The 27,014-nt window shown below is 35.7% G+C and overlaps 2 protein-coding genes across 2 annotated transcripts; both read right to left on the minus strand.

Annotated features, from left to right (window-relative positions):
• Positions 1 to 348: 348 nt before the first annotated feature.
• Positions 349 to 2,218, minus strand: LOC128214939 (carbohydrate sulfotransferase 14-like). The gene is made up of 3 exons (XM_052921662.1): positions 2,122 to 2,218; positions 1,810 to 1,850; positions 349 to 1,489 (listed from the first exon to the last, which is right to left on the minus strand). The coding sequence occupies exons 1-3, from the start codon at positions 2,216 to 2,218 to the stop codon at positions 371 to 373; spliced, it is 1,257 nt and encodes a 418-aa protein (XP_052777622.1). The 3' UTR covers positions 349 to 370.
• A 2,475-nt stretch (positions 2,219 to 4,693) lies between these two features.
• Positions 4,694 to 26,382, minus strand: LOC128223924 (UPF0764 protein C16orf89 homolog). Its single transcript, XM_052933402.1, has 7 exons — positions 25,916 to 26,382; positions 15,993 to 16,154; positions 15,549 to 15,705; positions 11,563 to 11,680; positions 8,702 to 8,861; positions 6,767 to 6,892; positions 4,694 to 6,180 (listed from the first exon to the last, which is right to left on the minus strand). Exons 1-7 carry the CDS (start codon positions 26,121 to 26,123, stop codon positions 5,996 to 5,998), a joined length of 1,116 nt encoding a protein of 371 aa, XP_052789362.1. The 5' UTR covers positions 26,124 to 26,382; the 3' UTR covers positions 4,694 to 5,995.
• Between the last annotated feature and the right edge of the window lie 632 nt (positions 26,383 to 27,014).

The raw sequence follows: 27,014 nt of genomic DNA on the forward strand, positions 1-27,014 counted from the left end.
CTTCATTCTTGTTTTACAATGTAATGATCACTTAAAATACCTGCATATAATTTGTTTATAAAAGCCAAAAATGACAAGAGTTTTGTTTAAGTAAACCAATTCTTTATTTTCACGATTGTGCTGCAGATATGTTAGGCCGCTTAAGATTTCAAAACATGTTCGACAACTGTTAAAGAATACTGAATATAGAAGCTACGACACGGAACAGAAGAAATGCAATGTATATAACGTCTTGTCAATAAAACGGAATAACTTTTTATAATTATATAAATTTACATAATTTAAAGTAAATGCAATATCAGAATAAAGCTACACATCACTCACAAAACAATACATGAATACATATCTCCCTGTTCTAGCTGCAGACTTTTCAATTGGTGAATATATCTTTAGGTCTACTGTCATATTCAAAAATATTAAAATCATCTTTATACAAGGTACTTATAAGCTCTAAATCTCCGCGATCAACTGTTGAATACATCTCAAGATAAAGTCTCCTTTTTAATGTCTTTCTCTCTTCACTACTGGATGCTCTTCTAGCGTTTACAGCCAGTTGAAGGAACTGCTCGTGTGTCATCGTTCTAGCATCCTCATCAGTAACTTGCAATGGAGTATTTCCAATCAGTCCCCTTAACTGCAGTTTCTTCCATGCTCTTTTCATAGCATCATGGCGTGTAATACACTTCAAGTACTCTTCGAGAAATTCTATATTGAATGGTTGATACGTTGTGTCTTTAATTGCATCATCGACAGCAAGCGCTTTTCCATTCTTTGTCAAAAAATCAGCTACCTTTGGTAACTCAATCTCTTTTATAAACTCCAGTGAATCTTGATCAAAAGATTCCATTTTGCCAATAAAATTATACTTGACATGACAAGGTCTGCATATTACGTTGTACAACTCAAAATGCAGATCTCTCAACACACCGACCTTTCTCTTATTATGACCGTACACGGTGTGTTTTCCAGTCGGAAGCACCATAGTTATGTGATGAATGAATTCTTTGAATGTCAAATCATGGCCACATTTCACGCTATGCTCGGTGGGTTCTTTTCTAGAACTTTTAATAGCGGGTATTCCTATTATTTTCCAGTAAACTGGATTTGGCGCTAGCAGTTTATCAACGTACGATGACAGTAGTCTTTGGTATGGATTCCGAACAAACATGAAACGTTTTACGTCGTCTTCATTAGAAATCATTCCCCTTTCACTATCGTAACGTTCAAGGAAACTAATGTTGTACGGATTAGTAAGGTTAGCGTACTTGTTGAGATTCTTGATCATAAACAGGCGTTTCAAGTACGTCGTTCCAACTTTCCAGATAGGGCAGTATTCAAATGTTTTCGATTTGGTTTCGTAAATGTTCATAAGGTTCACATTCCTATTTTTGTACTCAAAACCACTTTGAAAGCATCTCTTGTGCACACGTATCGCCAGATTATAGCCATCTGATCCGGTGGTTCTATGGTGTCCGTCGTTTTTGTCTGGCTAAAAATAAACAATTACATGCAGTTCTTGACTTGTACTTAATGCGTCAAAATCTAGATTTTAGCTATCACCATCGCACTTTATGTATGTTTTATTGATTATACTTCAATTCATGTCAGAAGGAATAAAGCGACAATGTGGAAATAGCATACAGACCAAGTTATGTTTCCATAAAATTATTCAACATATCCTCCGATAGTTCCTATTCAAACGATATAGTCATAAAATCTACAATAAAAGCAGCAATTATGCTCACAATTGCAAATGTCAAGTTCATTACGTAATCTGAATTACTTGAAGACATCTCTTACTGATCTTACCGGTATCAGTTTGTCGATCGACTGCCTGTAAGTCGTCTTTCCTGAAAAAAGAAAGAAACTGAAAGTTCTGGTAAAGCGTTAGTCTACGTTTTGCTGAATTTGACTTCTTCTTAGATGAATCAATACACGTATTCTCGTTTAAGAATAAGAACCATGATTAATAACCAATAACTTATATACTACGAACAAATTCGGAACGATGTCCTGTTGCTACTAGGTTCTATAAAATGATCATAACAATTAATAACGATAACTTTCTGTTAAATTGCTAAAAATAAAAGTATTTCACTGAATACAAGACAAAAAACATACCTGCTTGCATGAAATTGGAGCAGAATAAAACTACGTTGATAATTGCGAGGCCGACAATCAGAATGTTCTGTCTATGCCTGCGAAGCTTCCGAAGCATTTTCAAATATATGCTGAAATACAAATATATTTCCCTCAAACACAAGTCATTTATCCGTTATCATTTCTGTGAGTCTCGGTTTTGATATCTTACACTTATCGACCATTTGCCATTGGAAATTGCCATTCGTATTGACCATGCATACTTAAAGAATGGCACAGTACTGATCGTATGGTATCATTAGCATCAATATTTAATAACCCAGGTGAGCTTGGGACATATTGCCCAGGTCGATATAATGTATTGGTACATTATATTCTCTTGTAATATAATGTAATATATCTGAACTTTATTATAAATACCTTTACCAATATAATTTAACTAGTCTTGGTGATCGCACTTATTTGTAGGTCAAAGACAATCGAGGATTTATTCTATTTTACTGTAGCTTCATATCGGTGAATACAAACATTTATTTTGGGAGAGTATTTTGTCGGTCTACATGATTTGGTATAGTCGTCTGTTTTTCATTGTCCGCTATTCCCTTCAATATCCCAATTCGATTTTACCCTTTGAACATGCGCGCAGTAGCTATGATTAACAGCTATGGGTGCCGTGTAAAGCTTACGTCATGAATCCGAATTTAAAACAGATGTGTATTGACAACAACATGTATTCAGTTCTTTCGGGGCTTTTCTCTTCTTGTACAACCAAAATTTTATTTTATTTGCTGGTATGAAATATTTACAAAGCCGCAACAATTTACCATCACACCAGACTCATTTACTTATTAAATTAAGCTGTTCAACCGTTCGCGCACAAATACCACATGACGACATTAAATGCGAAGCTAGTGAGTTAAATAAGTGCGAACACCTGCGGCCTCGCTGTACTTTCTCCATTTTTCTGTGGATCGCCAAAATGAGCTCTAAGATATACTAAGAATTAACCACTTTGCCAATATAATGTAACTGATATTAACATCATGTTATACAACAATCACTTACCATTGCAATATCTGAACAACAGAATTGGTCACTTTAACAATGCAAAATAACAATCACTTTTCCAAGACAATATCTGAACATAAGAATCGATCACTTTACCAATGCAATATCTGAACATAAGACTCGATCACTTTATCAATACAATATCTGAACATAAGACTCGATCACTTAACCAATGCAATATCTGAACATTAGAATCGATCACTTTACCAATGCAATATCTGGAAATCAGACTCGATTACATTACCAATGCAATATCTGAACATAAGACTCGATTACTTCACCAATGCAATATCTGAACATAAGACTCGATTACTTTACCAATGCAATATCTGATCATTAGAATCGATCATTAACCAATGCAACATCTAAACATTAGACTCGATCACTTTACCAATGCAATATCTGAACATAAGACTCGACCACTTTACCAATGCAATATCTGAACATTAGAATCGATCACTTTACCAATGCAATATCTGAACATAAGACACGATCAATTTACCAATGCAATATCTGAACATTAGAATCGATCACTTTACTAATGCAATATCTAAACATTAGACTCGATCACTTTACCAATGCAATATCTGAACATTAGAATCGATTACTTTTCCAAGGCAACATCTGAACATAAGACTCCATCACTTTACCAATGCAATTTCTGAACATTAGAATCGATCACTTTACCAATGCAATATCTAAACATTAGACTCGATCACTTTACCAATGCAATATCTGAACATAAGACTCGATCACTTTACCAATGCAATATCTGAACATTAGACTCGATCACTTTACCAATGTAATATCTAAACATTAGACTCGATCACTTTACCAATTCAATATCTGAACATTAGAATCGATCACTTTACCAATGCAATATCGGAACATTAGACTCGAACACTTTACCAATGTAATATCTAAACATTAGACTCGATCACTTTACCAATTCAATATCTGAACATTAGAATCGATTACTTTACCAATTCAATATCTGAACATTAGAATCGATCACTTTACCAATTCAATATCTGAACATTAGACTCGATCACTTTACCAATGCACTATCTGAACATTAGCATTGATCACCTTAAATACTAATGCAATATCTGAACATTAGACTCGATCATTTTACCAATGCACTATCTGAACATTAGCATTGATCACCTTAAATACTAATGCAATGTTATTTTAGATAATAACTCAGTATTAAAATGTATCATCTTACCAATACAATTTTCAATTTCCAGAACAAATCGAATTAAATTGCATTAAACAAGACAAACATCATGTATATGAATATGCGTTCTGTTATCATTGAAGATAACTGATAACGACAGATATGGCAGTGGAACAAACAGGCATATCTAAGAGACCATTTTAGTTCGATATGCCACTATCCAAGATTTCAATTCCTTTCTGTACCTTAAAATCAACCTTTTTTGCGATACAACAGAAGAAAAATAACATTTTATTTATTTTATTAAGCTTGTAAAACTGTGTGTGGAAGTGTTATAACATCAAGATTTAAAAACAATTGCAACATTGACCAATGCCATTGACCATGTATACATTCAATTTATTATCGCATTGATCAGTCACTATAATCTCAAAGTGCCGTGTAACTGGACATTTGATTTAGCTCTGAAAGCGCACTAGTTTTCTAGTGGAATGATTATGAAGGAATAGTTTTTCATTCAGTTTTCAATGCACATGCTATTTTGTTTCTATCATTTCGTCTATGGAAAGTTGATTATCCAATTTAGTTTACTTTGTTCTACAGTATAATTATACAATCAACGATAATAATGTCAACGTGTTTAATTTTGAGCAAAATGTTTACCAAGGGAAATCACTCTAATAACCAGCGAGAACGTTCTTCTTTAGGCATAAGATAAATGACAGTAGTTGGAAGTTAGTAATTGAGGATTCAGATTTCGCCTTGTTTTATGGTTGAAAGGTACACATGTGAAGAAATCATACGCCAAATATATGTTTTTTTTTGCATAAAGACACATATTTTTCATGAGAAACTCTATTTTATTTCAGTATTTTTTTTCTCCATTCACCAGTTGAACATTCGAAAATCTGAATCCTCAACTACCAACTGATTGGTAGTAGGATATTTGCAAATAACCAACTGGAAATGCTTGTCTAGCTAAATATCAACATCAACATCTGGATACTATATAGTGGATCTTCCGAATCCTCAACTGGCAACTAGTCGAATATTTCGAATCCCATACTTCCAACTACCTTCCATATTTATCGTCATACAAGATTAACAGGATATTATGCAGACAAATATTCTGACCAAGTTTCATCAAGATATGAAAAAAAATGTAGAATTTATGACGTGGAAATATTTGACGTATTAAAAAACATGCAAGATATAATGCAGACAAGCATTCCGACCATGTTTATTTTTTTTTGGGTAAGGTAACCGGAAAGCCCAGTATGTAGCGCAGTTTAAATAATAGGACGCAACGATTGGATATTATATCATATGAAAATGAAAAGAAGATGCATCGGATTAACTATTTCAAACACCATAGTGACAAGGAAACACATCTTAACATTATAGATTATATTATAGGTATCTTATTCATAATTGGATATACAATAAGGTTTACATTTTAAAAAAGGTCTCAATCTGATGACTTAATTTATAAATGTATTTATTAATTTAATAAATACATAACATTTAACACATTTTTAGAATGTTTTAAAACACCATGTCTTTTATCATCATTGTTGTCAATTAAGTTATCTTCTATAGTTCTCTAAGAAATACACAGGAACACACAAATCCATTCATTGGTTTGATTTATTCCGGAAGCTGTTCCCTTTGAAATACCATCTGCATGTATTCAGCTATGTAGCGGACGTAAGCAGCGAGGGCGCCTGCAGCCACAGTGGTCCGGTGACAGAGGCAGCCGTCCGGTAAGATCCGCTCCTCCCGTTTTACACGTGACACCGGAAGTTGGGCGCCCCCTGCAGGCTTGCGCATACCTGCCAAAGAAATTATGGTTTCGGTTTAATGCGGCCATATAACTTAATTGCATGTTTTGAAAAGTAAGAACTATTTTGCACTTTATGTTGGAATATCAAGTTTGTGTCCTGTGTTTGTGTGTAAATATTGTGTTTCCTAATTAAGAAACTGTTCTGCAGAGTCACTTTGTATGAACCTCTAAAACGCAATCTATTGTGAGGTAATTAAAACAAGTAACCAGCAATTAGGCGCTGAATGAATACAAACACCCTTAACTCAATATAACAAAACAACTCAAGTCGAATAGGAATCTCATCTCATTTACTACATATCAAAATTGTATATGTTTTTACACTTTTAAAAACCGCATTCTCTCATAGATTAAAAAAACACAACAACTATTTATATATAAAGGTTTCAACGAAAAAAATATTTTACAGGAAAATATGTGATTAAGTACACGTCATAGTTATTTACAATTACTCAAGTACATTCTTTCGTCTAAAAATGTGGTAAAAGGGGTTAAGATTGAAATTGTGATTAGACTTTCTTTGACCTGTGATATTGTGGTCCATTATGTCAGCATGATCAGTCGAATGTACTCACGGACTTGATTCTCGAGTATTGTTGCACCCTTGAAGCAGCCTGTTTCCTTGTCTTGCCAGGAGAGGATAGTCTGCAGCCAATCGGGTGAGAAAAACCAACGGTACCCAGCCAACCCACACAATGCAGCTTAAACGATACGACACGTTCACCATATGTTTAAATTATTCTCGCCAATTCAGGCCATGCAAATCATAATAATGAATGCGTTTAGTTTTTAAAATGATAATGCATTCTATGAACATTCCTCGTACAACGAATATTAAAAACACATACATAATGTAAGGATGAGATAGCTTAAAGATCATCTTTTAACCGCTCTGACTGGAAGTTTGATATTGTTTAAAGCTTGTTTTTTATATAATAACTGGTTTAATCAATAAAATGATTTTACATGCAATTCCATTTAAACTAATTAAAAAGCATGTAATATTGAGCCTTGTGTTATAAAGAAGTTCATTTTCATCCACGAAGCCCTTAACGCATACAATTATCGAAGGGAGAGCATCAATAACTAGAGATGACTTATTAGTTTTAAACGTTTTCTATCCTAACTTCATCTAAATAATTATTCAAACAGAAAAAATAGATAATGTGCACGTTGGCTGAACTTCAATGAAGAAGTAATTATTGTAACTAGAACTCCGCGGAATGGAATGTGCCGCCTGTTTGGAGCGCCAACCGTCTGCAATACAGACTATAATGTTAAGCGAGCAAAATTTCGTAGTTAAATGAGAACCATTCGCATCATAACCTTTAACAGTAAGCGAGGCAGCTTTATTCTAATGTAAAAAGGGGCATAACTATGGAGGAACTGAGGTTAACTGCCCCGCGATAGATGTCGACCGAGACACCATGCCCATAAACACTGTCAGCAAATTTCATCATAACTGGATAAAAGATACTTTAGTATTTTTCTTTACAGGACAAAAACAAACTACTATCTGTTCACGTCAAAGGGACATAACTCTGGGGATTACGTTTGACTGAGATATTGTAACCATAAACACTGTTTTATCATAACTGTATTATAAATGCTTTAGTTATTGTCTGCACCAGGCATAAGCCTCATTTTTTGGAACGTAAAAAGGGCATGAATCGACAGTTACGGCGTCAATTAGCCCTGATATCGAAATTGACAGAGAAATTATACGTCCTCACACTGTCATCGTCACCTTCACTGCCAACGCCATCGCCTTTGTCGACCCTGTGGCCACAATAAAGGCCAACAGTATTACCTATATGTCGCGTCTTCACTCGACACAATATATTGCCTTTTGGAATAATTAAATTTACTTCTGCTATACATTGCCATGTGTTAGAATAATTTACATCTTTACAACTAATTCAATATAATATGGTTGTGAGGTAACACGCCAAGGTAAATTGTCATTAAGTGTCGCTGTGCAAAGAGCAGATACAAACATAATATATGGTACAACTGATGCCTAGATTATTGGAAATAAGAACTTTTAAACTGTATTTGCATGACTGTCTATGTTGTTGTAACAGAAAACACGCCGGAACGAAGCCACCTACATCGAACTCCGGGCAAAAGCAACAACTGCTACATTGTATAAATAAGCAAATAAAACGCTTTCAACCATTCCAAACATTGTCAAGAAGTCCTGCGTAAGCTGGGAATGTTGTACATAAATACTATCTCTTTAAAGAAACAAAAAAGCGAACCGGAGGAAACCCTTGCCATGTTTATCGTACTTGGCCTGAGCAAAGATTGAATCGAAAGAATGCTCCTTTACTCTGCTATTTATGTCGGGCTCTGTCAAGAGGTTCTGCCTTTGCTGCGGGTATCCCTAAACATGATCTTCCTCGGACAAGCCAAGCAGTAGCTGTACAATTGTAAGACATACAGGGGAACTACCGGATCTAAAATATTCATATTGTACCAAGACACAACCTACATTTAGCCCTGTATACCTTGCTCCATGAATAGGTCCTGTTTAAGTTGCGGGAATCCCTGCTCCTCGATACTCTTGGACTCGAGGTAGGTTGAGGCACAGAACTGGTTCACGAGCTCGGCGGGTGGCGGCTGGCTATGCAGGGTTCGTTGTTGGTTCATCTCCTCGCTACATTCCATCTACATATTTATAAGTTAGTTAGTTAGTTAAATACTCACACGACGATCAACTCGATATTAATATTGAATGAAATCATTTATATTGATAATGTATGTGTTCTGCTTTCGACTCTTAAGCTGCGTTCTGCGAATATTTTTGATTTTTTTGAGTTCATAAGGAAAGACGCTGAACATCTGTAATTGTCTTCGTCCTCAATCCTAAGTTAAAGATTTTGTAAATGCGATGACCTCTGAAACTGTTTGAATAAATTATATTAAAACTAGTTCGGTATTATTTTTAATTGAAAAACCGAGTTCCAGTTAATTCGAATTATTTAAACACTCGATAACTCACTCCACTCATTTAACCATGTTACAGGATAGATTGCGTCTAAATCTTTAATGTTTACACGTTTTAGACTCTATTACTCGCAAATTATCCGATGAAAATGTTGGTAGTTGGTGATCAATATTCAAAACAAAATATAGAAAGAATGATACTTGTCAATGAGTTATAATTAAAATGTTTCAATTATACTCAATTGCTTAAAGCATATAATTTGTGATGAAATTCTTAAAATAGAAAACATTAAGCATTTTCATTTGAATAACATACACAATCTATTTGTTGCTATGCTCATTAATGGGAATTGAGAACCGATCCAAATTTTATATAAAGCTGTTTTAGGGAACCCACTCAATCACTTGTTTTGTTTTTCAAATTAAGGGCAAGTTTTCACGCAACATAGATGGCAGTGATTAAACAAACAGCAATCACGATATGTCACTTTCATTAGTTGATGAAATATCATGCAAAGTATCTTCTGCTATTTTGCGCGTATTCTACTGATAAATTATTCAGATAACTGACAAAATCATTGACGTGGTGGTAAGTGACATGTTTCAGACGACAGAATACATTTAACACGTATATTAAAGCTATTGACATGGTGAAAGCAGACTCACAAGTAATTGTCAAAACTTTATTTTTGAAACAGGTTGGCGAAGTGTTAGAGGAAACTAATCACCTAATCAAACTCTGGTACTAAAACGAGCTGCATAGACTGCCCTTTGTTTCATTTAAAATGTTGAAAAGTTATCTCTGTTTAAAGTCTTCATTTGAAACAAAATACTGCATTCCGACGTAGCATTAATGACATAACTTATTACTTAATATACACACACTGAGAGTCAATCGTTAATTAAAAACAAAGAATGTCAACAGTAGCCGTATGCTATTAATTTCTATACATTTTGGTAAAACTCAGACCCTGACTTACAATTGGCGTATATTTTTGTGACTGCTAGTTAACAACAACTTGTCTATCCTTATAATAATCCAACAACTGAGTACTAAGTTGTTGTTACTTATATGCATATGCATACATTTATATTTATAATAATAATAAAATACTAAACCGCGCGTACGATAATGAACTTCTTCAACAATATAGCACATGCGATGCCTAGTTCGTAATTAAGTTTGAGACCACTTTACAAAATGAAATAATTGCAATGACAGCAACCGATGGCAAATTCATTTCTTTCTAAGTCTCAGCCTATTGAGTGACTACAAGATGCAAGCAAAATATAAATGTGAGTGAATTCCCAGGAGCCAAAACAAGCATCTGGTGAAAGGTGCCCCCGCAAATGACAACGAGGAAAACAACAGGACTGCCAATAACTTTAATGATATAAAAAGCTTAAGGGTGTTCCCTTGGTGACCGTCTAGCTATAATAACCTGGAACGAGACTTGACGCTGGTGAAATTTATAGGTAGGTGTTTCCACTGCCAGCACATTGTCGCTAACTTATACGGACAGGAAGGTCCTCTAACATAATTATATTGTCTCGTTGTAATTACAAAAGGTCTTAGCTCTAGGATAAGGTTCTTTTTATGGACAACATGAGGGCAAATGCTACAATCAAATTGGATATTATCTACATTTTGCGAACAATCCAACACCATAATTTTGGACTTATTAAACTTCAATTGTTCACATATTATTTGTGAAAGCTAGATTTTAAATCAGGCAAGAATCTACTCCACATCTATGTTGCAAATAATTTGGGCTTATCAGGAAAGACACACAGAAAAATATCAATTTATTGAGATTAACAAGTAGAAAAAACATAAAACATTGTATAATAGATTTAAGTTGTGATCTCAATTTAAATGATCGACTAAACCAGTAGACTTTGATTACAAAATGTCGTTTTAAACTTAGTAATGCTACATTTAAATCACCCAAACAACGAACACTATTTAAAAGAACCTCACTGTATGTACTACATAAGCACAGTCCATGCCGACACAAACGAACTGTCACAACAACTGAGAACTATTTGACAGTCGAGGTTTGAGAGTTGGGGGCAGTGTCATCCTAAGTGGGTTGGTTATGTGAGGCATCGCTACGTTCAAAACAACATTTTGCCTTTATATGTAGAGGAAGCCTAACATGTTCAGTTCCAGACTGCACACTAGGGAAACGTTTGGATTCACGTTATAACCATGGCAGACACGTCCATGGACGAGGTAAAACTTCAGACTTAAGGTTTAAAATGTTCTAAATCTACAACCGGTGTTCATACGTCAACAGAATACGAAGTATTGCACATGGAAGATTTTGAACTTTCATATAAAACATTTGCACATTTTTCATGCCCGCCGAATTTGTGTAACCCGAAGGCTAGGGTTAAGAAGCTCACACACACGGCTTACCTGATAGGCGATAAGGAGATAGAATGTCTGGTGAGTAAGCGAGTAGCGACTGTAGCCTAGCTTGGTCATTTTTTCCCAGCATCCGGACGATATGTGGCACCGCGCCTTTGTGTTCGGTCTGAAATATACCTTGAATTAACAATTTTACCAAGACGGTGTATAGCATATCGCCTTTGTGTTCGGTCTTAAATATGCCATGTGCACCTTTGAGTTCGGTTTGGAAAGACCACTCATAAGATGAATATATGGCACTGTGTTTTGAAGATATGTAGCATTGCGCTATCGCATTCGGTCGGAAATGACCATACATAAGCAATGCTGCCAAGAAGATATGTGGCATCGCACCTTCGTGTTTGGTTTGAAAACGATAATGAATAAACATGTAACCAAGGCGATAGTGGCATCGCACCATCGTGTTCGGCCTGAAATAGGCCATGCATAGAAAATGAAACCATGACAATATGTGGAACCACGTCTGAAATAGGCCATGCATAGAAAATGAAACCATGACAATATGTGGCACAACGCCTTCGTGTTCGGTTTGAAATAGGCCATGCATAAGCAATGTAACCATGACAATATGTGGCACAACGCCATCGTGTTCGGTTTGAAATAGGCCATGCATAGGCAATGTAACCAGGACAATGTGTGGAACAACGCCATCGTGTTCGGTTTGAAATAGGCCATGCATAGGCAGTGTAACTAGGAAAATATATGGCACCACGTCTAAAATAGGCTTTGTATAGAAAATGTAACCATGACAATATGTGGCACAACGCCATCGTGTTCGGTTTGAAATAGGCCATGCATAAGCAATGTAACCAGGCCAATATGTGGCACAACGCCATCGTGTTCGGTTTGAAATAGGCCATGCATAGGCAATGTAACCATGCCAATGTGTGGCACAACGCCATCGTGTTCGGTTTGAAATAGGTCCTGCACAGGCAATGTAACCAGGACAATATGTGACACAGCGCCATTGTGTTCGGTTTAAAATAGGCCATGCATAGGCAATGTAACCAGAACAATATGTGACACAACGCCATCGTGTTCACATTGAAATAAGCTATGCATAGGCAATGTAACCAGAACAATATGTGACACAACGCCGTCGTGTTCGGTTTGAAATAGGCCATGCATAGGCAATGTAACCAGAACAAAATGTGACACAACGCCATCGTATTCGGTTTGAAATAGGCCATGCATAGGCAATGTAACCAGAACAATATGTGACACAACGCCATCGTGTTCGGTTTGAAATAGGCTATGCATAGGTAATTTAACCATGACAATAATGTGGCACAACGCCATCGTGTTCGGTTTGAAATAGGCCATGCATAGGCAATGTAACCAGGACAATATGTGGCACAACGCCATCGTGTTCAGTTTGAAATAGATCATGCAAAGGCAATTTAATCATGACAATAATGTGGCACAACGCTATCGTATTCGGTTTGAAATAGGCCTTGCATAGGCAATGTAATTAGGACAATATATGGCATCACGTCTAAAATAGGCTTTGTATAGAAAATGTAACCATGACAATATGTGGCACAACGCCATCGTGTTCGGTTTGAAATAGGCCATACATAGGCAATGTAACCAGGTCAATATGTGGCACAACGCCATCGTGTTCGGTTTGAAATAGGCCATGCATAGGCAATGTAACCAGGCCAATGTGTGGCACAACGCCATCGTGTTCGGTTTGAAATAGGCCATTCATAGGCAATGTAACCAGGACAATATGTGGCACAACGTCATCGTGTTCGGTTTGAAATAGGCCATGCATAAGCAATGTAACCAGGCCAATGTGTGGCACAACGCCATCGTGTTCGGTTTGAAACAGGCCATGCATAGGCAATGTCACCAGGCAAATATGTGGCACAACGCCTTCGTGATCGGTTTGGTATAAGCCATGCATAGGCAATGTAACCATGACAATATGTGGCACAACACCATCGTGTTCAGTTTGAAATAGGCCATGCATAGGCAATGTAACCATGACAATATGTGGCACAACGCCTTCGTGGTCGGTTTGAAATAGGCCATGCATAGGCAATGTAACAAGGAAATTTATACCCGTTCGCCTTCGTTTTCGGTCTGAAGTAAGTCATGCATAAACACTAAAACCAGGATTTTTTATGTTACCAAGACGACAAGAGGTATGTCGATTTGAACTACGCCATGTGGAAACAAGGTTCCCGATGGCCCCTTCGTGTTCATGCTGAAAGAGGTTGGAAAACCTTTGCAGAACCTTTGCTTATAATATGGCGTCAAAGTACATTATAAATAATATTATGTGCACTTTGGAGAGAATGAAGCTGTTATGACAAACTAATAATAACGTCATAAAGAAAGATATTTTAAACATAATATGATACAGACATCCACTGCTTGCCTTTGACGCTAGTTTATATATACAATGCTATAGCAACTGTTTAAATATATCAATCATACTGTTATTCTTGAATGTGTGAAATTAGGCCAACAACATGTCCAAATGGTTCGTTTGCACCTTTAATAATTAAAATTTCCTACGTCACCATGTTGAGGTATTGTAGTGTAATTGCCTGTGTTGGTGTGTTTCACCGAGCTACCATGAATTATATATAAATGTTAATGATAGTAAAATAAATAAGATCTTTCCATTTATCTTTCATATGTATAAGTGGGTGGCGCATATTTTAAAATGAACAAAATATTGTTTTCAGTTATACTAAAGTAACACGAGTTTTATGACCCAAACTGGGCAGACGACATTATTATTTTGGCGTCGGCCTCATTATAATATCGACGCCATTTACAGATATTTTGAACATTGTCATTCATATTATGTGACATAGTCATTCAAATTAAGTTACACACCTGATTTTACTTCTAATATACATATTGCGCCTTTTGACGCTGACGAACAGCAAATATGATTTTAAGTGTGCATTTCGTAGAAATAAATGCCAAACTGACGAAGCATCAATACAGTGACTGGTTTCTCTCTCGCGACCGTTAACATGACAGCGTTGTTTTTTTCTTGGCAGTCATCAAACAATGACAGTTCAGATCTTCCGAGAATCTTAATGAACACGTCGTTGTGTTATTAAATTGTTTTGTAAGATCGACGTACTTGCATTAGAGCACTTAACATTAGAGAATGGATTGGTCGTGGACAGTGTACAATGAACAATATACTAAAAATCGGACATCACTGGTATACCACAATAATGCAGTAGTGGATGTCCCATCACTAAAACAAAATGGTAAATACGGGCGTCAATTTTAAGTGACATCTTCCTTGGTAGCGCATATAGCAAATGGTAACTCATTATAGTGTTACATGATTACCGCGTATTTTGTCTTAAAACGAAAGTGCCTCAGAACGTTATGGATAAACCTCGTAAACGACAAACGTAAATAGAACAAATATAGACATAGCCCAGTGCAAAAATGAAAATGTTCCATAAATTACAAAGTCATGGCAATAAAAAAAACACAAAAATTGACGACAGCTATATGGAGTTCGAACGTCGATTTGTTTTTTGAGTTTCGTGCCACTCAACAAGACACAGTTGTTTTTCTGTGTGCTGTAGGTTGTGGTGTGTATTTTTTAAGGCTGCAAATTATTATTGCAAATAGGCTAGCCTTGTGATAACCTTTTGATAGGGTTGTTTCTGTAGTTAAGTCATTAATACACGCTCCTAAAACGAAACATTGCAATGCATTCACTGATTGGGTATTACGGTTAGTCGAAACTGCCATTTTAATGCGAATCGTATTACTCTTAAGTCAAAGGGCACCCAAATAAACGAATTACCCGATTACACTTAATAAACAGTACTCCAATGTGGTATATTTGAAAAGACCTTAGGTGAACAGAGATTAAGCACTGGTTTTTCTTTCTTTTAGTCGATAAAGTGAACGTTTTTGACTATGAAATGGACCCGTATAGCTTCAGTAAATACGATGAAACAATAGTAAGTATTTGGAATTACCCTGTGCCCAGCAGTTCGGTGATACAGTTGTCCGACTCCTCCTCTGCCATAGACTCACCAGGCCGCGGCAGCCACGCAGAGTAGAAATCCTTCGGGGAAAGATCCTTGCTCGCAAAGTCTATGGCCCAAAAGTCCCTCTGAATAAGTGTTCCGAGCACTAGAAAAAAAAGAATAAACTCTTATTTGTGAATAATATTTTTTATTCAATAAATTACGCCATGTGTTATTTGCTGGCTTTGGTTATATAGCACTTTTTTGCTGACTCGCACTGACTAAATTTTCTATATTTGTTCGTATCACGTCCTAAATCAGTTGACTATTGAATAGTATCAAATAACTTATATATTTTTTTTCTTTATTCTTATTTGACCCCCCACCCCAGCAACAACTCCATAAAACGCATTATTCGCTTGAAATCAAATTAACTGACTTTTGAAGACTTACTTCTATAGTAGGGCGGGTCTGTTATCTCAACGAAGGGAATGGCCTTATCGCTGACGTCCATGGCCATGCTCTGTACGTCCCTGATCGCCTGCAGTATGTCCTCATCAAGGGGCCACGACTCCTGCTCATAGTCGATGTGGTTTAGCAGCACTTTCAAATATCCTTAAAATATGGTATACAAGTCAATATTCCAGTCTTGAATGCTTTGAAACGTTGAGAAATACAATTCATCTACAAGAAGACTGTGTAAGTATGCTGTTTTAGAATATAGGGAATGTAAGTTCTAGTGGTAATCGTGATTGTCAAAAGCGAACGAACAAAATAAAATTATAGTTAAAGGATAACTTCAGGCTAGTAAGAAGTCAACACTCTGTAAACTGTTTATATGTAATGTATATACGTTGAATCACTTCATTGGCCAAAGTGACTAAGGCGTCTGTGAATACATGACTATGTATATTACGTCTTCAACGAACTATGTGCAACAATGATAACATTAGCTGCTGAAATTATCCTGTCGCCACTCTGTCATTCGAAGTCATCTATTGATGCCAATCTGTTGTCTTATATGGCCGATCGTTTATCAATGGAAATGCGCGTTTCGTGACAGATTATCGAAATACACTGAGGAATTGAGCCTGATGCCTTTTATTGTGATTGTCAATAACCAGTGATTGCAAACAAGAACACGTATATAGAGTGTTTAAGACAAAACTGTGTGAGCGCATAGTTAAAGCATATAATAAATCATAAAACAGTTTTTGGTTTCTTTTTTTGTCTTTATTTGAAAGTGTTTTGTTTTTTTACAAAAATCGTTCAAATGTTTTGAACAAGGTTAACCAGTCTCAGCCATTCATGTCAACTGCAGGGATCATCAATTATTTCATATACATGTTTAAACTCCTGGCCCCGATTTCTCGAAACTTCTTAAGTCCCTTATAACAGGATTAAGCTAAGCTCACTATTTTTGGTGTTCAATAAATTTCATAATATTAACTTCTTTAAGAATTTTTATACTTCAGATAGGAATTATCAATATGATTATCAAAATAAACCATTTTTCATTTATCAAAATTCAATTTCCGTATGTAATTTGGCTTATTGAAATAAGCTACTTAAGCCTGTTAAGCTTAAGAAGTTTCGAGAAATTGGCGCCTGGTGCATTTGGTATTCAAAGGATTACACACGAACTTCGGAACCTATAACCTTCTTTATAATAACATTTAATTTTACAATTGACGAGAAAGGTATGATCATCCTAACAAATACTGATACCTGATAAATAATCTTTTATTTTTATCTTCCAGAACATAACTGCAGTCGCCATTTGGAAAATAATAATTAAAAAGCCTCTCCCACCAAAGTATATATAAACAGTATCAAAGAAAGTATCTCTGGCCCTTGTGTTGTTAATTGTACAAAAACATAATCCGTCTGATCATTGGCAAGTCATTCGTGAAATGTATCATAACTGAATCATGAAAGTATCCTTAATTAAGAACTAAGACGTTAATTAAGAACTAAAAACGATGTTTCCAGAGTTTCAGTTTCCTCAGTTCAAAGTCTGTATTCCTTTATTAGGGCCATTACCGACCACTGTAGAGAAACCTGACAAATTGTGAACATTGATTTTATACCCATTGTCCGGTTATTAAGTTAGTCATAGTTCATCAGGCTTTTTTGCTGAAAACATTATGCACATTGTATACTAGCCAGTTGACAAGGAAGATTCAATTTGGACGTTTAACAAGTGTCCATCTTTACGGAAATCAACGCACCATATTTCATTCTTACGAACGTATCGTACCACTATCGGATCCAGCGCATCATCCCACTTCAATAAGTTATTTAATATAGGAGAAAAAAGTAATAAAATTCGCCCAAATTACTCCATTTCGGACTAGAAAGTGTTAAATTGTTTCTAGGGGGAGTACTCACAGATCCCCTCCCAACACTTTAAACCAAATATATTTCGATTCTGAGGCAGCATTCGGAACTCCTCGGCCATTTTGAATGAAAACAACCTCGGATGTTAATGGACGGTTTACAATGTCAGAAATCGGTACCTTTTAACTACGCTGCAAGTAGATCTCGTAGTAATTTCAATTTAGCAGTTAAATTAAATGACTTAACTCTTGGGAATCTTAATGAAGTCTGCAATAATACGCTTCACTGGCAATCAATTTAAACTTAGATCTACAACTACAAGCTAAAACAATACATTCAATTTATGATAGAATTCATTTTTTTTCGAACTACTACTACTGATGAACCGGCATACATCCGAGGTTGATAAAAATGGCCGAGGAGCTCCGAATGCTGAGGCAGGGGCGCAAGTGAAATGGTTACGCCCCTAAGTTATGTCCCCTCTAATGTCGAGTCCTGGAACCGCCCCTGCATACGAAGCCATATACTACTGCCATAAGAGGGTAGTATGAACCTTTCCTTGTGCCTAAGTGCTATCGTTACGTACGAAGTCTCGTTAATAGTATAAAAACTTATGGGCAATGTGGGCAATATTTTCCGCGTGACTCTATACAGTCGAACCCCGTTGGTTCAAACTCGCTTGGCTCGATTTTCTCGTTGGCTCGAACTGGATGTAAAGGCCCGAGTTCTTTATACTGAAGGTAAACATTCCTACTTGGCTCGAATTTCTCGAGGATCGAGGTATGTTTGCCGGTTCTTGGGAGTTCGAGCCACTCGGCGGGGTTCAGTTGTACTATTAATAACGGGTATTCATAAACCCCTTTATCAAATGCAGAACAGTATTAAGTTTTCAAAATTATTTTCAATATAGAGTTATAAAATTACATGCAATGACGGAAATCTTCATTTCGCACGCGAAATAATAACTATTGTCTTCATACAATACTCATATGTATTTGCTGCATACTATTAAACACCAAACAATTACAACATGATTAAAGACATTTTTTATTTCGAGTTTTGAGTTGTATGTTAGTGGAAATTCTAATGTTTTATTTCCCATTGACCGTCTTCAATACTAGTTATAAAACAGTCGTATTAATTGATAAAGCGTGGGAACTCTTCATCATGTCCAGCTGTCGTCAGGTAATTTATACACTAACAATCAGTTGCATGACATTGTTCAACAAAACGTATAATTGTTATATATTTTATTTCACGAAAGTAAGTGTGCTGTTTTCATTTGCTATCAGATGCTTGTTTAGTTCTTCCAAAATTCCAATGTACCACCAGTCATTCAAATACCATGAACGTTCAAACATGCCCACTAATACTGTTTTAAAGACCGTTAACGTTCAAAACATGTTATATAAATATTTATACCAAACATGGTCTGTTTTGAAAGTCAAATCATCTGTTTTGGGCATAAAATAAAACATTCTTCAATAACAAAATCTAACTCATGTTTTTGAAAATATCTCTTTTGAAGGTGAATTTCTTTTCATCGGTGGATGCTAAGTACTCGTGTACTTATTTGGTGTTCCAGGCTAGTGGGGCACTTTCAACATATTAAACCCTAAGAGCCTATATTTTACAAATGTGACATACAGATAGTCAGCCTGGAAAAAAATCATCATCATCGACAACAACAACGTTATCATCGACAACAACAACATTATCAACATAATCATCATCATCATCATCATCATCATCATCATCATCATCATCATCATCATCATCATCATCACCACCACCACCATCGTCGTCGTCGTCGTCGTCGTCATCATCATCATCATCATCATCATCATCATCATCATCATCATAATCATCATCATTTAGCCATCACCAAAACTGTTTGCTACAAAATGAGTACGTTACATTGGTTGGCTGCTTATCAATAGTGGTTCATTATTTCCTCAGGTCACTGGAGCGCGAAAAATGCTTCCCGCTTCGCCAACCGTCCGGACAACTGTACATCTCATGGCTCGTTTAGATTTCTTCATTTTTTTATTGCTTTCGCATACCATTTGAAACCACACTTTTTAGATGTATATCTCTTTGTTGTAATGGTATTTTGGGCAAGTCAACCAACCGTATCTAGATACAAAACTTCAGGTTTTTGAAATGTTTTTATTCTCTCTTCTCAACTAAATAGTGTGACTTGCAAGCAAGCATGTCAAAACAATGTATTTTATATTTTTTTATGTGTCTTTTTGGGTACACTATATAGGATGTGGCAGTTTCAATGGGTTGTATTTGCAGCTTTTGAGTTCACTATATGATTTTAAGATTACATGTGCACATATTTATCTTAAACATACCAACAAATGGCAACGAACAACCAAAAAAATCTCGTTTGCAGCCATGGCTATATCGTATTTTTTACAAGTAATACTATCAGATTATTTTTATAAAACAAACATAATTATGTCTACAGCATCCGAAGAGAAGACTAAACCTTAGAACTGGCATATGATTTAGAACCATTTAAGCAGTTTGATGCATCTATTTTATAATCAATTGTTCACCATATATTCCAAAACAGTGTAACGCGTATTTACATAAGAGTGACAAGAACTATACCGCACTATAGAACGCCATGCATGTATCATGCTCGTATGAGCATCCCTTCTACAAACTTTTATTCTTGCAGACTCATGGTCGTGGACGTTTTTGAAACATGTAACAAATAATAAATCACTCAAAGCCAAGTTTCATTGTTTTGTTATAGTTAACTTTGTATTTTTTGTTCTCGACGGTATCACAATGACGAAATAAGACTTAATCTCATAGAAAACAACACATGTTTGACGATGAAACCTTCTTGGGATAGGAATAAAATAAGAAAGAAAGAAAAACTGCCTAAAAGTCATATTCAAAAAGAAAAGTCCATCAATGTTGTTAAATATAAACCATGGGTTTCAAGTTTAGTTTAGTTTATTTACAAATACATCGAGGCAGAAATGCACATGAGTATACTGCAGTACAATGACACACATATAACATAGTGATCAAGGTACACGTATACATATACCTATATACATATTAAAGGGCATATACATGTTTAAATATTACACACAAAACAAAGACTACATTGGGTTAAAGGGGTTAGACACCAGATGATACAATTGGAAGAAAAACCGAAAATTGTTAAAAACTTACATACATCAAATTGATATTGATGTGTATATGATTTATAGCATTGCTTACTACACATACATCTTTCGCAGTTTGTGCTCATATTTCCAAATCAAAATTTACTAGGGTTGTCGTCGTAAATCTAGTGTCTAGTCCCTTTAACACTTCTTGTAGGATATGACATTACTGCGAAAGTAACGATTAAAGTATGGGTTGTTTCGAGACCCCGGCATAACAGTTACATTAGTCGTAACTTTTTTTCGAGACATTGGGCCCTGAGAATCAATCTCGGTTGAACGGTCAGTTCAGACAAAGTTGGTTTGAATAGTGCAATGCATAGAGCATAATTGTTTGTTTTAGTCTAACATCGTGATTTATTATATGGTTTCCGAAGAGAAAATTTTCGAAAACTGACATAAACTTGGTATCGATGTGTACAATCCATTGAAACTTATCAACTGAAGTACCACATAGTTTATAATTAATTTATTTTTCGCAGTTATTTCGTTTTTTTCCAGTTTTTTTTACTAGGTATGTCTTCCTAATAGAATCCATTCCTTAAGCGTGATTGGCTAGTCGATGTTTGCACGTGATATTACCAAGTTAGGTATATAGCTTAAATATTCCAACCGTTTAGGGTAAGCCTTCGTAGCACAGTGGATACAGCACTGGACTGCAATTTTGGCGACACCGGTTCGAACCCAGTGTCCGACTCGATTTTTTTTTACATGTTGGAATTTTTTTTTTACAATTATGATATCAAAGAGTAAAACATTTTATTAAATAATTGTCCTGAGATTCGTGCCAATCTGGTTTACAGTCCCTTGAAAGGCATTCAATTGCATGTTCTATAGAAAAACGCGTCAAATTGTATGCACACGTAACGTCATTTCGGAAATGACGTAGTCGATATTGTGCAACAGCTCTGTGTGCGCTGATGTTTGTTTTGGATAGCAGTACGGGCTAAATTTTCAAAACAGTGAAAAATAAGAAAATGATATCTTTACTGTTTGAAGCAGTGAAAATGTCATTTTTATGACATATTAATCTCTATAAACCACCGGAACGCATATAAAAAAAACATTTGATCAATGTGTGATCGTTGATCGTACACTATTTGGTCGTAGGCTCAGCGATAAGAGTATGATGTGAAGTTCTGTGTAGTAACAATTTATAAATCGAAATTATTTACGAAATAAAAGCAAGCCTAATAATATCAAAACGATTTCTAAATATCTTAAAAATCACAACACACACAACTTTAAAACAAACGGGGATCATACGAATTTACAAGTTAGATTCGGCAGGTTAGAAATATTATCAGGGCATGAAACAGTAATAACCATACTGTTTTGTAGATCATGGTGTAAAAATGTGTGTCTCAACATTCAAAAAAAGTTTGTTACTTAAAGCTTAAAAGTACTTAAGGTGGAACGCGACTATGATTTTTTTTCGAGTTACTGTCTGAAAATTGGTATACGAATAGAAGAGCATATGCCCAATTAGGGACTGTTTTTACATTTTCAATATTCGGAACAGTTATGAAACTATGGCTGCTCAAAATATACCACTGACGTCAATTTCGAGACGTGTCTCATATTTTTGCGTTCCAGCTACAATAACCGATAGTTTCACCAATTCTTCGTTTACCGCTAAGAAATTTAAACCTCAAGTGCGTCTTGTGAAAATGTTCAAACACATATATTTTTCGTTCTCTTCTTTTACGTTATTTATTTAAGATTCGTCCTTAACGTAATTTTTCGCGGGAAAAACAGCGTCGTGTTTCACTGAAAAAAGTGCGCCTTTCTTTAATTCTTGAAAAAACTGCTCGTTTAATTTTTGATTTTTTTAAATACATGTATTCAATGTTTTATTGCAAATCGCCTGATATCAAAAAAGGGTACCTCACCGACTTCGTTTTTGCGCAGTATCAAATAATCTAACCCCTATACCTGTTTCTTTTTCATTACGTATTGTTATAAAACGTTTAGCATGACGTAAATCGAACTATTATTTACGCTAATAAAAGCTTAGTTTTGAATAAACCACTGATCAATAACATATAACAGTTGTTGTTAATTTTAGTTAAATTGATAATTTAACATTGTTTTCTTCTGTTGAATTCCGAATAATTAGCATTATTAAATAATTAAAGCACTGATTATAAATGAACAATAGTTAAAGTGACATGCTTATCCAAAATCCATGCATAAACATGTATAACAAGATCAATTTTGTCTAATAAAACTTTAACTTCTTACTTAATTATGCATTTATGGAAAATATTAATTACTGGTTAAAAGATTTTAACCGCGTGTTTAATAACAGAATGCACAAAAACATTAAATTATTGGTGAATGCTAAAATATTTACTGTGGTCTACTCTTATCTCATAATGTAAAAATACCATGTTTATGCTCATTTCTTTCAAATCAACTCGGTATTTCTCATAAGAACCTCTGTTTTCGACAAGATTTCTGCATCCAAGCGTCAGATCACACACGACCTTACTATCATGGAAGTCAAATAGACTTATTTTATTTGCATGTAGAATGTAAGCTTTTTATTTATACTTAAATATAGCTATATCCTACCTATATAAATATTTTAACAACAAAATGCTATAATTTTAAACTGTACTATAATTGTATATAATATTATTTATGTTCTATGTCTATCAATGTTTGGATATATTATGAATATGTCCAGCCATGGGGAAAATTAAGATATTGAGTTGAGTTGAGAGGGGAGAGTAAGTGTGCATCTTTAAATAGTTACTATAAGCTCATTTTGTTAAGGGTTGTTATAGCTTACATACAAACACACGCACAAAACGTACATGTACGCACGCGTAAAAACGCACCCCACACACCATACCACACTCAAGCACGCGTGCACACGCATGCATATATGCGCACGCGCTCGCGCTCCCGCACACACACGCACATGCACGCGCACACGCACTCACACACACACACACACACTCGCACGCGCACGCGCACGCGCACGCGCACGCGCACACACACACACACACGCAATCATACGCACGCCCATACACACGCACCCGCACACGCACACGCACACACACGCTCTCACACACATGTACGCTCTCACGCGCAGGCATGTATGTACACACGCTCGCGCGCGCACACACACGCACGCCCGCACGCACACGTGTACAATACGCACGGCAGAGACATTGAGTGCGGGATAAGGTAGCTATGTTGGCTTCTGTATCATGGGCATTAAATGCATCGCCGAAAGTTGTCTCATGAATTTGCTTGTACCCTCGTTGAAAATGTTCAAGAGTTATATTCACTACCAAACTTAGTCAATAATATGGTTACCAATATAAGTGGAATTTGTTAATTGTATATGTTTTTATTCAACGATAACCGATTGACTACATCAAACTTAGATTCAAGACACTGAACTCTATAGTCGCGTATTTTATAGATCTGTATACTATTACATTTTTCTCCGATAGTGACATACAGAAGAAAACTTGGATGATTTTAAGGGGGAGGGGAGGGGGGGGGGGGGCTGCACCCCCTCTACTGCCGGGATCCGTTTGTGCTTATTACAATGCAGATTTCTGTCGATTATCATTTTTTGGTTTGTTAGTTATATTTTGTGTATGAAATGAGTGTCACACACTGGATTTACTATGCTTTTGCTTAGTTTAGAGCCTTATAATTGCAGATCTCTACTGATACTTATTAACGAAATTGGTAACTAATAAAGTAGTAGAACCGTTTATTGTTGTGTTATTACTGTAGATGTATAATTATATAAAAACAAAGCACTAATCAGCATAGTCACAGCTCATAGCATAGTGGAACGATTATTGATGTGTATTATCAAAATATTATAATTTGGCAAATGAGATTGCTTAATAATTAAGAAAGCCCCTCATTAAAATAGCCGCCAGATTTAAGTCGTTGATTCATAAAGCTGGTTATTCAGCGCCCGTCTTGTGTGGAATTAGATATTTTGTACAACAACAATAACAAATATCCCTAACATAAAACTGATCAGACACTCTAAGATTTCTAATCTTTCCATTTAATAAACAAAAGCAATTCGATTAAAGTCATGCTGAACGTTTAAATACACTACGTATTGAAAAAGAAACAGGTATAGGGATTAGATTATTTGATACTGTGCAAAAACGAAGTCGGTGAGGTACCCTTTTCTTGATATCAGGCGATTTGTAATAAAACAATGAATACATGTATTTAAAAAAAATCAAAAATTAAACGAGTTGTTTTTTCAAGAATTAAAGAAGGCGCACTTTTTTCAGCGAAACACGACGCCGTTTTTCCCGCGAAAAATGACGTTATAGACGTATTTAGAAACAATGACGTTCAACAAGAGAAAGAAAAATATATGAGCGTGAACGTTTTCACAAGACGTACTTGACGTTAAAATTTCATAGCTGTAAACGAAGAATTGATGAAAATATCGGTTATTGTAGCTGGAACGCAAAAATATGACAGACGTCTCAAATTTGACGTCAGTGGCATATTTTGAAAACTCGTAGATTCAAAACTGTTCCGAATATTGAAAAAGTAAAAACAGTCCCTAACTGGGCATATGCTCTTCTATTCGTATACCAATTTTCAGACAGTAACTCGAAAAAAAATTCATAGTCGCGTTCCACCTTAAAGGTAACTTAAAACTAAAAAAATATTGGAATACAAAACGTCACGTATTTGAACTCGCTTATAAAACAAAAATGGACAATAAGATAAAATGTAAACGCCAGTACTTAGCGTACAAACTAAGCTTTCCCATAAACAATTTTGAAACCTTAGGAATTTAGAACTCAAAATAGAAGAATAACGATCATTACTTACCGTCAACGATTCTAGTTCCGATCACAGCGTCTAAATTAACATTTTGGTATTGTCTACTAAAGAAGTTTAGCGCTCCTTTTAATGCACTTAAAGTCTTGCGCAGCAAGTTATTGGCTTCCTTGATGTCCCGAACTTGTTTGGGATTTAATGCAGCTGAACAAAATAAAGGAATAGTAAATAATATCCACAAGCACTTTATCATGGCCATTGTTTAACTATTTTTTTCTTCTTTTGGTAAGTGCCGTCTCAAATAAAGATTTTTTTTTATATATAACAACAACTTCGGACACGGACACTCGTCTGAAGTTTCAATAAGCCGAGTTGTAGCTTTGCATCCATATCAAGTCATGTTTGGTCACTTAAAACATTCATCCAAAGAAGGCAGATCCAGACTTTCTGATTGGCTGATGCCCACCTCGACAAAAAGATGGACCTAGATAATTAATGTAACTTGCGAATACTGAGCTGAAGTCATTGCGATGCGCGCGAAACCTCCACAATCGTATATTTGAGACCTCATGCCTCCTGAGTGTCAATGCAAGCCGAGATGGTTATTACATATTCACCGGATTCTGTAAAAAATATCTTAAATAAATCGCGCAAGATTGAATTTAGCACTGGTTAGCCGATTGCTGATGAGGTGACGCGATACAATTTGCAGCAATAAAGGCCGATATCTAATTCAAATCCCTGAAGGAGACCAACCTCAGCGAGGCTAGGCGTGACGGCTTTCGTCCATGTCAATTTGATTTATAACAGATGCCGATTAATTTGCAGAAATATTTTCATTCATTAACTGTGACATCTCCATGAAAAACTGCTATAAACTATCACAGATTGATTAATAACTAAACACAATGAATTATTAATGAGAATTCAACGTCGCGAGAGTTTATCCATACTGTATTCAGTATATGTCCGTGTCGCGAATGCTTGTAACCTTCGGGTAAATTGTATCAATGGTGCATGCAGTTGTACGATCGCTATAGTTGATTAATTTCCAAATTACTTCAGATAGTTGTATACTACTTTTTTTCGTAGGTCTACCTCATGATATTTACAGTTATTGAGAAAATAACATATAACATACTCATAAGTT

This window comes from Mya arenaria, chromosome 2 (assembly GCF_026914265.1).
Source record: "Mya arenaria isolate MELC-2E11 chromosome 2, ASM2691426v1".
NCBI lineage: Eukaryota > Metazoa > Mollusca > Bivalvia > Myida > Myidae > Mya > Mya arenaria.

Excerpts from the sequence above, each read along its gene's own strand:
- LOC128214939 (XM_052921662.1), bottom strand. The coding sequence starts at position 2,218 with ATGCTTCGGAAGCTTCGCAGGCATAGACAGAACATTCTGATTGTCGGC. Across the intron at positions 1,851-2,121 it reads CTCCAATTTCATGCAAGCAG|GAAAGACGACTTACAGGCAG; the intron begins GTATGTTTTTTG and ends TTCTTTTTTCAG. Across the intron at positions 1,490-1,809 it reads CGATCGACAAACTGATACCG|CCAGACAAAAACGACGGACA; the intron begins GTAAGATCAGTA and ends GTTTATTTTTAG.
- LOC128223924 (XM_052933402.1), bottom strand. The coding sequence starts at position 26,123 with ATGGCCATGATAAAGTGCTTGTGGATATTATTTACTATTCCTTTATTT. Across the intron at positions 8,862-11,562 it reads ATCTCCTTATCGCCTATCAG|ATGGAATGTAGCGAGGAGAT; the intron begins GTAAGCCGTGTG and ends ATAAATATGTAG. Across the intron at positions 6,181-6,766 it reads AATACTCGAGAATCAAGTCC|GTATGCGCAAGCCTGCAGGG; the intron begins GTGAGTACATTC and ends TTTCTTTGGCAG.